The sequence below is a fragment of the Colossoma macropomum genome, unplaced genomic scaffold (genome assembly GCF_904425465.1).
Source record: "Colossoma macropomum unplaced genomic scaffold, Colossoma_macropomum, whole genome shotgun sequence".
Classification (NCBI taxonomy): domain Eukaryota; kingdom Metazoa; phylum Chordata; class Actinopteri; order Characiformes; family Serrasalmidae; genus Colossoma; species Colossoma macropomum.
The window spans coordinates 31,446,140-31,458,993 of NW_023494802.1; the positions used below are offsets into that span (position 1 = coordinate 31,446,140).

The following is a 12,854-nucleotide window of genomic DNA, read 5'->3' on the forward strand; positions in this document are numbered from 1 at the left end:
AGAAGGCACCCAGACAGCGAAGGGCTATTTGCACCCATTCATACTGCAGCATAACCGACGGCAAAAGAGAAAACAGCATCTCTCTCCGTACAACGGCAATGCAATTTTTTAGACTCGGGCAACGAGGTGCAACACAGATGCAACAGGTGCCGAGCGCAACATTTGCTGCCAACGTTTTTCAAATCTAGTATAATGGCTTGACTGGATGAATCAAGGATGATATTCATAACGTTTCTTCAAAGCAGATCTGCTGTAGCATCTGTTGTTGTGAGAAAATCATTACAAATTATGGTGCAGCTCGAGCTTAGATTTTTTTTTTTAAGTTGCTCATGAATGCAGAGTAGGCCAAGAAACAGGAACTATCCTATAATCTGCTGTTCAGCTGGCAGAATTTCGACATATTTAAACTAAACATCAACAGAAACACAAAAATTCCATTAATTACGTATGTCCACATTATTAGAGGAATGGGTCAACTAAACATGTTACCATGACTCATAATGAATGGAAACTAGTAGCCATCAATTAGCATGACGTCATTGGCGTAATACATACATAAACATAAAAAGTGTTGGCTATATTATCAAAATTATGTTGCCTAAAAAATCATTTAAGTAATATTATTTAAATAGTTGGGGCAATCTAAAATGCTATGTAACTGTCAGAAACCAAGAAATGATCATCTCTGAGACAGATGGACGGATGAGAGAAAAGAAATGTATGCGAGGCTCATTGTGTCCCACAATACTTTGTCCCAGTGAAAGACACAATACAGTGCCAAAAGCAAGAAATAAAAGAAAGCATTAGCCTCGTTTAACTAACCAAACTTGCTTCTTTTAAGTGTCAATACTTAAAGAAATGATTTGGCAAAAAAAACTACTTTTAAACAATTTTCCACTTATACCAGATACAGTCGATCAGGTAAGATATGATTGTTGTCCAAATTTTGGACTTCTTTAGTTTAGTACTGCAGCTACGAGGGTAATGTAGGAAACAAACACTAGAAGTTGACAGGCACACAAAACTTTTCCATAAATGCATTCCCAAAAAAATTCTCAATCCACTCAAACTGTATCCAGGTTTTTATTACAGTTATGCAGATGTTTAGGACACACTATGAACTATAAAAATGAACTAAACTGAACTGTGTAGCTGAATGCCTGGGGGCGGTCACTTTAGATGACTGCCTGCCGTATGCTTCCTAAAATGGCTGACCGCGTTCAGCAAATGTTCAGCATTTTTAGAATTCACAGTAAGCCATATTGTGTCCTGAACAACATCGACAAGTCTGTGTGACTTTAATGAAGAGCTGGATGCAGTTTAAGAGAGTTAAGAGAGGTTTTGGGGAAGTATTTATGGAAAAACTGTAGGTGTTTTAACTTGTAGATGTTTTAACTAGTGTTTGTTAGCAACGTTAGACTTGGAGCTCCAGCGCTGAACTAAAAAGAAGCAAAATGTGGACACCAAACATGTCTTGGCTGACTGGCTACATGTGGGGTGTCTTTTTGCCAAACCATTTTCTTAAAAAGTGAGAGACGGAATAACTACTCATTAACTGATACTTCAATATCAAAATTAGTTGGAATACATACGCATATCCAAATCCAGACCTCCTCCAAAATGACATTAATTATGTATATCCAGTTTTAAAGGAACGGCTGGAACGAAAATACTAGCATGATTTATTATGAGTAGCTAATGGTTACCAATGAGCATGATAACACAATGTGATGGCTATATGATTTTATGCACTGGGATAGAAGATCATATAAAATACGAATTCTTTGTGAGTATAAAAATATGCATGACACTGTGAGAAGGCAGTGATAGCACGGCTGTCTCTGATCACAGACTAAGCTAGCTAATCTAGATGAGGTTAAGAAAGAACGAAAAGATATTTTTCTGACAAATAACATTGGCATAGAAATGACCTCTAGTGGAAGATGACGAGTTCTTATCAGCATCCAGTGTTTTACCAGTGAGCTGTGGTGTTAGTTCATTAGCTCATCTGAAGAGGCTCCATTACTCATCCAGCATGAATACCTAACGATTTCACTCAGCTATATTTCCAGTATGATTCTCTGCATGTCATTTCTTTTTGCACATCCCCATATGAGATCAGCACATTGTGGTCGACATTATATTGACACACCAGCCAATAAAGGTTTTCTTCAACTAGGACATGATGATCCCATCATAGGGATTCAGTAAAAAAGACACGGGCTAACTAAAGTGCCAGATACTGTGGAATGAAAGCCTTTTAAAAATACGAACAGGTGGAGGAAGACAACACTGTGACAGTGCAGAAGCAGCCGAGCAGCAGTGAAGAGAGAAAGTCCCAGCTCACCTCTCATGATGTGGCGCACGGCCTTCACTGAACCGCCTCTCAGGTTCAGGATCTGATGCACTCTCTGCTGCAGCTGTGAGGGTAACACACACACACACACACACACACACACACACACACACACACCAAAAGCACACAGTGTATTTAAACAGTCTGTGAAAGAAATCCTGGTACAAAATATACCAAGGCCATGTTATACATATGGATGGACATTTTAATCCGTATCATCCACACAACACTTGCTCTGTGCAAATAATTAGATGGAAATAAACTCATGGACCTGACACCCATCCATGCATCCATCCCAGTCACTCACATATAGCAGAGTGAGATTATCCACAAGGGGTCACTATTAGCGCTCACGTAGCTTTTGGTGCTTCTTAAGGGTGGTACTTCACATCAATGACACTGTGTGTCTTTGTTCATGTTTTTGTTCGAAATTTTCACATACCTGTCAGCTTAGATGTGGCCATTTTGCTTGACCTAATTCCAGACTACCCAAGGCATATTTGAATGCTTGACTAAGTAAATGAATAATAAGGTTGGATTTTTGTATCTTCTAATAACCACACCCATCTTTATTTACACTGGTATGCAAATGTTTTAACACAACTGGTCAAATTAGTGATGTTTTGTTGATTTTCTAAGTGAAAATAACACATTGTCTATAGAGAAAAAATAAATTTATCTTTTTCTGTAAATTTTAGTGGAAAATTACTATTTAACAAATTGGGAAAAAAAAGAAATAAAACAAATATGCCATAAAATTCTGTCCTTATTTCCATTTAGCAAACCAACAACCATAATTTGGCCGGGGTGCCCAAACCTTTGACTGTATAAGCAGAACACTCAATGTCCTGCACACTGCTACTGCATTCAGACATCCTTTCTCATGAACTATAATCATCTATAGTCAGTCTGGGAGTCAGTTGCAGTGCGTGAAAGAGCAGGTGTACCTGTGAGATTCCAGCACTGCTGATCTCCACCATGATGTAGCAGATGAGCTGTAAGACGAAGAGTCCAGCATCTAAACGCCGCAGGTAAAACTCATCCTCCATCGAGTCGTCCAGAATCTCGCCTCTTCGTACCATCTCCTGGAAAACACCATCACACACACATACACACACACTGGTTAGAAAAATGAAAGAGTGACTGTGATACTTGTAATAGTCACCTATACTAAAAACACAGGTGAAGCCCTCACGTATTATGGTTACAGACTGGTCTGCATTATTTTGATTATTTTGTTGGATTCCGTGAAAGACTTTCAAAACTACTGTGAAATGTCTGAGATTTGGTCAGCAAACAATACAAGCAACTTATTTGAGGCTCATTTGAATATTGAGTTTTCTGCAATATCAGTGTCGTTGATATCACAGTAACAACTAACATTTGATATCAGTGTCAGAAATAAGGGGCAAAGGCAAAAATGCCCTCATGGTCAACATTTCTCAACCACTAAAACACAAGCACTGGTTCATAAATGTCCCCAAACAACCATTTGCAGTACTGTTCAAAAGTCAGAGCCCAATTTTCATTTAGCCAAAACAGCTAATAAGAACAGGTTTCTCATTTCTGCGGAGATTAGGAACATTACGAGGGGGAAAGTCAAAAAAAGATAAGTGAACAAAGGAGTTTTTCAAAACATTCAAAAATCAAGAACACAGAGAAAATGAGACTCCTAACAACTGTGCAAGACCTGATAGACACCAACACTGCCCCATCAGATAAACAGCACTTAAAGCTTTCATCTTTGAGAGAGAGGAGAAAATCAAGCTGCTTCAGATCTGAAAACATCCACAGGTGTTTCTGTCCATCCTTCCACTGTGAGACGACACCTCAGTGCTGTGGGTCTGAAAGGATGTGCAGCTGTCAAGAAGCCCTTACTGAGAAAAGGACATAAACAAAGAACAAAATCTGCAAATCTAACTAAGAAGCTGCTGGTGTTCTCGGAACAATGGACTGGCCACCCCAGAGTCCAGACCTCAAACAAAATCACCGAATGTGTCTGGGATTATTTGGATCGTGAGACGCAGAAAATGCTAAAACGACTTCTGAACTTTGGATGTGTGGAAAAACATCAGATTTCTTTGAAAACCTGAAAGGAAATCTGAAAAGACTGAAAGCCATAAGAAAGGTAAAGAGCTGACACGATAAATACTGACGCTAAAACATGAATAATCTGTACTGTTTTAACTGAAAATTCTATAAATAAAGGGTGATCTTTGACTTTTGCACTGTATAAAATAAATACATTTTAAATATAAATGTAATAACACAGGTCAACATGCAAGACCTTCTGAACACAATCAAGTGAATGAATGTCACGATCACAATAATAAAAACTTGGTGCACTGCTTTGCCCTCTGATTCTCCCCTCTATTACCATCACCAATCTGGAATGTTCCAACATCGTAGAAAGGACGTTACATCTACATACTGCTTTCTTTATAAAATGTTCTGCTCTTTGAGATTAAATTATTAGTTAATTGCAAATGAATGTTTTATTTTTCTATATTTTGTGGCTCCATATGTGTGTGAAAAACCCTTTAACTAGATTCAGAGGACAATATACTGCGGAAAGAGAGCAGAAAAAGGGGGAAAAGAGAGGGGAAAAAAAAACTCTAGTTAATTTTAAATGCAGCCGAGTTACTGCAGCCTTCAGGTTCAATCTGCCTACTGATCATCAGTTTGGGACTTAAATGGTGTGGAGGGACACATACAGCTATACGCATCAATCTTAAACACCAAGTCCATAAGTCAATATCTCAGCCTTGTCAATACTCTCTAAATAGGAATTCATCACCATTAGAAAGCTTGTGGAGGTACTGTCACGCCAAAACAAAGCTGCTGGAGGCGTAAAGACACGCCATCATTTAGCTCAGCCGACAGCAACTAACATCTCCTCACTGGTCACAAGCTGTTGCTCAACACAGGAGCTAACAGACCACACTGGCACACCTGCATGCAACTTCCTACCACATAGTGGTGGATAGAGTCCCATAAAGAACAACGAACACACCCACAGCGTTTGGACTGAGGGCAACATATAAATAAAGGAAGTGAAAAATAATAGCAAGCGTTCACTGCAGTATTCCAAGTACAGCTTAATGGTGTACGCTCAACCTACACCACCCGTGATGGTCAATAAGGGCACGGTCAGTCACTGAAGTCGAGGTCGTCGCCCCTGTAGATGAAGGTCAAGGCTGACAGGTCTTGGCAAGACTTCCAGTCTAATCTGTGCACTTCACAAAACTTGCACTAAACTTCCTGGAATAGCCCAAAACATGTTGCTGACAAAATACAACAACAATACAGTTTGAAGATTTCAACTTATGGTTTCTGTGACAAGTGAATGTCACAATTACTGCACCTACATCATACTGTATCATAACTATTTGAGCTGATTGCAATTATATAAGCTAATCACAATAACTCATGTGGTTGCTATAGCCTAGTGGTTAACACATCTGCCCACGGATCGGGGTTCGATTCCCCACCCAGGCAAGCAAAGCAAGACCCCTAATGCTACATTAGCCTACCTCTGTAACAATAACTGTAAGCCTGCCAAATGTGCATGTGGGTGGGTGGGTGGATGGATGGGTGGATGGATGTAGTCATGGTCAATTCCAACTCACTAGTTAGATCTCACCCATCACACGACAATATCAAGCTGGGCAAGTTGGAAGCTGTTAAGTACAAAGAGTTAAATAGTACGACAGCTAATTTGGCCAATTTGAAAACTTTAGGCTTGTATTTTAACAGCTGCATAAAATGAACAGAAAATAAGTTGTTAATCGCAATTTATATGGCAATTAATCAGCAGCTAAAATTGTATGACTGTGACAGGCCAAGCTATAAATAGGAAAGCAATAACAACTGCAAGAAATGAATGACTCGTTCTCTAATTGAACTCCAGTTAGTCAACACGGCGGCAATAAAAGGATTCTCACCTGAATCACTGCAACAACTGCGTAGTTTCCGAAATGTTCTCTTCCCTTTACTTTCCATGCAGCCTATGTTAGTGTCGTTCATTTTGATCGTTCAGGTTCAATCTATTTTTGCCCTCTCCATTTTCTTCTTACTCACAAACGTGTGAAAACCCCAAACCTGGCAACCCTGCATATAACACTGTCTAAAATGAAAACTAAATCTAAATGACAAAAGAGACGGGGGTAAATCACACTCATACGTGGATACAATCAGAAGTACGGGCTCAAGGGTGACCGTCTTAGGTCCCACCTAAAACTGCTCCCTGTTGCTGGTGCTGCGAGCGTTTCTTCAGCACCTGCAGCGCTACCCTGAAGGGAACACGACAGTTGGCATTTTTTGCGCACCGTAATTGCTGCGAGTGACATGGCCCTCCCTCCTGGGAACGGCAGCCTTTTCAGGCGGAAATACAGCGTCTGTATGTGTGAGCGAGGGAGAGGTGCTGGAGCATGGCGTGGGAAACAAGCTGCACGCAGGCAGGAGAACACAAAGGGAAGCGTCTGGGAGCAGCAGAGAGACAGCAGGAGCGTCCGTCACGGGCTGCTGCGGCCCTGCCGAGCCTGGCTGCTCCTCTCCTCTAAACCACTTCTTCCAATAAACCCCGCCTCCAAACACAGCCTCGCTGCAACACGGGCCCGACTGCCAGCTGCGCACGCCTCTGTACAGGGACGAGGCGAAACCTATGCAGAACTGAGGACAACCTGGAGATTTAGAACATTCCAGGCACAATAGGACTGCAGACGTCTGCTATTACAGACTAAACCGTTTACTAAAATTACTAGTTTTTAAGTCAACCTGAAACAGGATTTGGGATATTTATCGTGGGCAATATGGCAAAAACACTGTATATAATACGCATCATGATATGATATGAAAAACATTCATCAAAAACTCTCCACACACTGCACTGCAGTAAATCCAGTTAAACAGGACTAATTACGCTCTCTTTGTAATGAAACATGCAGTTCATTTTACCAACAACATTAAAAACATGCTCAGAAAAGCAAATTATCACAATAACTACCCCGATAACGTCAAAATATTGTCATATTGCCTGTGTTTTGACACGGATATATGTGGCATCTCGGGGGATCGAGCTTCTGATGTACATATACTTTTATTAAAGCCTTTTTTTTAATGAGTGATCTACTATCATCATCATACGTTCATCAGTATAATGCTGATTTTGCATTTGAAACCTAAACATCCACCTTTTTTTGATTCGGTGCGCATGACTAACACGTTAAGTTGTGCGACGTGGCCTAAAAAAACTCCCTTCCCGACGCCTCTTAAATAGTATCGGTTTTTAAAATATTAGACTTAAAAATATTTACCATATTTTAGCCTGTTTTTTCCTCCTGACTCAGTAACGCTACTTTTTAAAAAATATTTTTAAAAAAAGATTAAAAGCAACACCATGTAAAATTATTTTTGTACATTTTTTTTTAAAAGAAATTGTTATCATTATTAGTCCTTTTTCAAATGTTTTCACAATTTTTACTTTCGTCTGTTTGTCCATGTAGTTCAGTTGCTTTGTTTTTTAACATGCACTTTGAGCTGCATTTCTATGCAAGAAAGGTGCTACATAAACATCAGCTCTTTATTATTGTCATTATTATAATTAGTATTGCAATAACTTCTACTACCACTACAAACGGCTTTTGTCTTACACATTTTTATAACACGGAAAGATGAGGATCACTGATTTTGGATCAACGCTCTCAGACACCTTACTTAAGTAACCAAAAACACGACAGTAGCCGCTGAGTTGTCTTCTTTCTTTTGTCCATTTTTAAGGATAACAGTATATCATACAATGTTTGAAACCACACAAGCAAGTCTATTTAACCAATCAACACAGTTTGTGGCAACGGTGTAATGACTAAGGCACACATGGTTGGCGGAGAATAAGCATCCATTATTTGTTAGCTACAATAGCCTCGTAGCTCCAGTGCAAAACTAAAGAAGACCAAACCCTGCCTGACTGACTGTATTTAGGGTAAAATTGTGTGAATATGGCTTTTCCCACTTTAAAAATCGAACCATGCAGTTTAGTGGAGGTGGCTGCCTTGTGTTCTCCTTGTATGAGGGGGAAAATGGCTGAAAAAAAATCACTCTGTGTAGGCTCAGCCATCTACTTCAGAGACACAAGATGATTGTGGACCATCAGGTCTTATCACACCGGTACTTCTTCAGCTCAGAAATCTGAGAGAGAATGGGGAAAACAATCATTGTGAAAATCTTTATTTCCTTCTCAGGAGACCTCGAGGCACGTTGTGTTGTTGCGTTCCTGCTCTTTTCGATCAAGGCCTGCTCTTTGCTCTGGCTTCTAATGGGCTACAGGGGATCAAAATAGTTGCATAAAGCTTATACGAACCTTTAGGGAGTGAACACACACTCATTACAGGAGAGAGATGGAGAAAGAAAAGGAAAGCAGTAGAACAGGGACTTGGTGAGTCAATTACGCCAGGCAGGGCCTGGGGGGGAAACGGGGAGCGATTTTTAGTCACTTTGTGTTGGAGAATTGCAGGTGTTTAATATGACAGAGGGGAAATGTTGTGAAATCTGCACTGCTCTCCGTCTCCCGAAGACTAAAATTAACCACACTCCTGCTGTCAGCACTTTTCTTATACACTAACAGCATCCAAATATAAAAGCATAAGAAAAGAAAAAAAAGTCAGGCAGTTTCACTTGTGGTGCACAGTATAGGACAAAAGCACAGGACTGGAAGGAAGCAGAGTTTTAAAAACTAAAGAGTGCCATTTAAGTCTGCAGCATTCGATTCAATATAGTATAAGGGACAAAAATTTGCTTTTAGGAATATGGGTATTTAAACAAGTCTATACGGACACTAAACAGCCACTGAAGTTACACTATATGGCCAAAAGAATGTGGACACTCCTCCTACTTGAACTCAAGTGTTTCAGCCACACACTGTGCTAAAATCTAACGTATTGTTTTCATGTTTGGACATAATTTGAAAATACCAGCATTGTATATACCTTGTATTAACACTTCATGATAAACAGGCCAATAACAAGTACTTGGAAAAAACTCCTTAACTCCCATTCAAAGTTAAGGTTTTTTCCTTTCTGGAGATTCAAGGTTTTGCCTGACAGTGACTATAAAGCCATGCAATCTTCATAGGCAAACACTGGCAATACAATGGGTCTTACTGAAGAGCTCAGGGACTTCAAACATGGTGTTGTCATAGGATGCTACCTTTGATGCTAGTCAGTTTGGGACCTTTCTGCCATGCTAGATCTGCCCTAGACAACTGTAAGTGCTATTATTGTGAAAAGCATCTAAGAACAACAACAGCTCAGCCACAACGTGGTAGACCATGCAAACTCATACACCTGGTCCAGCGAGTGCTGGAGCGCCAAGCATGTTAATATTTTTTATCCTCCGTTGCGTTCACTAGCTCTAAACTGCCTCTGAAAGCAACATCAGCACAACTGTGCGTCAGGAGTTTAATGAAATGTGTATCCATGGCTGAGCAGCTGCCCACAAGGCTAAGATCACTATGTGCAATGCCAAGTGTCGGCTGGAGTGGTGTAAAGCACGCTGGACTCCGAATAAAGTCGCAAAGAGGGGGTTGATAGTTGTTATCTGAGAAAATTGAATGGTTACTGAGGTGGGAAAATATGTTTTTTGGTTAAAGAAAAAAATATGTATACAGATAAAAACTTATTTCTTGACAGATAATTATAAATCAATCTTATATAATGACTATGTAAAATTACAAAATGAAAATTTAAGAATGATTTGATAGTTACATCTGCTGCAGACATTCAGTCTCACTGTTGCAAATTCCTAACGTCTCTTGAAAAAAGTAAAAGGTTCATGTTTATTTTTACAAAGTCAGCGCTTCTTCCATTCATCTGTCCTATAGCCTACGTGCTGCTGCAGAGGGCATTGTGTTAGGAGTGTGGTAAATGGAAGGAAACAGGATAGAGGAGAATTTGTGACTGCCATCAGCCTGTAAAGGAAAAGGGACAACCTGAAAGGAACAAGTGGCGGTGATAAACTCCTGGCTTGCTGAAACACCATCCCTGCAGCAGGTGATGGATTTTTATAGCACTCACAGCAACTTTGCTTAGTGGTTGGCCTGAGACGATCCTGAAGCACAGAGACAGTTTTAATAATCGAAAAAAAAAAAATTTAAAAATAAAAACAGAGTCGACTTCAGAGCAAACAGCGCATTCAGAGGATGGAACAAGAACAGGACCATGTTAAGCCTGGTGAACACACATTCACATCACTGGATGAGCAGGAGGTTCTATAAGCCCTGATCTCGCCGCTTCATCAATCCCTCAGCACACAGCTCTGCAGTACACACACACACACACACACACACACACACACGAGCTGTTAGGAGAATCCTTCCTGCTTTGTTTTAGTCTCACAAACATCTACAAACGCAACACACACCAGTTCATAAAAAACACAATCAGATACGGATCCACTTCCACTCAACACGACCTTCCAAGAGGGCTTTAGCTCTGCAATCAGGATCATATGACCACTACACTTGAACACAAACTGTATCGCTTTCACTGCTTAGATTAGAAGGAGACAAAACAGACATGAATGATAAAGAAACAAAGAAAGAGAGAGAGAGAGAGAGAGAGAGAGAGAGAGAGAGAGAGAGCGAGCACAAGGGAGAGAGAGAGAGAGAGAGAGAGAGAGAGAGAGAGAGAGAGAGAGAGAGAGAGAGACAGCACAAGGAAGAGTGAGACAGAGACAAAGTGTGCAAGAAAGAGCGAGAGAGACAGGGAGAGAGAATAAGAGAAAAAGAGAAAGACAGTGAGAAAAAGAGCAAGAGAGAGATAGAGAGAGCATGAGACAGTGAGAGCGTGAGTGTGCGAGAGAAGGGGGTGAGTGGAGGAAAGAAAGAGAAAGAAAAGAGAGAGAGAGAGATAGAGAAATATAGGAGAGAGAGAGAGAGGCATGAGACGGTGAGAGCATAAGTGTGCGAGAGAAGGAGGTGAGTGGAGGAGAGAAAGACAGAAAGAAAGGAGAGAGAGAGAGAGAGAGAGAGAGCTGAGAGAGAGAGAGAGAGAGAGCTGAGAGAGAAAGAGAGAGAGAGAAATATAGGAGAGAGAGAGAATAGCGTAGTGTGTGCTGTATAAAGGCTCAGTCTAATGTAATCGGGCTGCAGTAGATGGAGACAGAACTGTAATGGCTCTGCAGCAGAACCTGTCAGCAGCAATAAGAGCGAAGAGGAACACAGACGAGAACACAATCCACCTGATTATCTAACAATCCGGCCTGAACACGCGTCACCATAGCAATAAATTACCCAACCGCGTGGAATAATTCGATGGCACTTCTCATCCCATAATGCCTCAGGGGGAGTGACCCGTCCACCCATTCGGTCATGCAGGGCAAGACAGGCCGACAGAGCTAAACGGGCTTTCTGCAGAATTTGTACTTATACACTGTTAGACGACACAGCGGGCTCAGCAGAACCACTGCGGGGTGAAGTCTGAGCCGCCGACCTCCGACTTAGAGGCCTTAAAAGGAGAAGTTTGGCAACAATAAAACAGCTGTAAGATTTTATTTCAGGTCAGGTCACAGGCCCTTCAGAGCCACAAGCGCTGCTGTGTTTACAGTAATATGCAGTAGAGGTCTGCACTCTCACGGATTCCCACGGGACCTGCGACAATATCTTGCGGCGAGGGGCAAATTTTCAGTGTTGGGTGCCGGGGCGGGTGGGAAATCAGCCCACTGTAGGCGGGAGCGGGACGAAGCACACATGAACAGAAATACCGCTAATGAACGAAAAGCCTAAATAAAGCAGAACCATCACTAAATAATGTATATAAACAATATAAAATGATACCAGTAAAACAATTAAAATATATTAAGTCATTCTAAAGAGTTGCGAAGCAACCAATCACGTGGACAACACGAACATTCTCATAGCTTACAGAGACGGGAGCCTTCAGTCCGACAGCCACAGCTGCCGAGCAAAACACCAACTGTATATACAATGTATATAAATGGTGAAATTACTTCACAGTGAGCTGCTGACCATGACTACGGTGTTATTTCAGCAGAGGATAATGTATTTGTGAATAGACTGAGTTAGTTATTGGATGTCAGTTCGGCTTTGTGTAACTTTGTGGCGGGAGCGGGACAAAACATTTTGTTTGCAGGCGGAAACATGATCAAATCTTGCAGGACCGGGCAGGGACAGGACAGTCCCGCACAGACCTCTAATATATGTCAAAAGACATTTGAAATAAGTTTACATCCTCTACAGAGAACAAAAATAGGACAAACATGCAGAATCCAAAAAAAATGCATAATTTCTGTTTATTTGCTGAGGAATGTAAGGCTACGTTTCATGAGCCAGCCATCCATTCAGCCATCCTGAAGCCTGAATTTTGTCCGCACTTTTGACCATTTTTGGCCCATCAACTACACCTGGGGTTAGACTGGATTTTTTGCCAAACTTTTTAAACACGTAAGTGATGTTTCGTAGATGATAGACATTTCAGTGGATGGC

At 40.9% G+C, this 12,854-nt stretch overlaps 1 protein-coding gene across 1 annotated transcript in view; it reads right to left on the reverse strand.

Annotated features, from left to right (window-relative positions):
• ctnnbl1 (catenin, beta like 1) overlaps window positions 1-12,854 on the reverse strand; it is a 73,266-nt gene that overhangs the window by 13,395 nt on the left and 47,017 nt on the right. The window contains exons 14-15 of the mRNA XM_036591987.1: window positions 3,304-3,441; window positions 2,348-2,420 (exon numbers count right to left, since the gene is read on the reverse strand). Coding sequence (XP_036447880.1) covers window positions 2,348-2,420; window positions 3,304-3,441 — 211 coding nt within the window. The remainder of the gene's footprint in view (window positions 1-2,347; window positions 2,421-3,303; window positions 3,442-12,854) is intronic.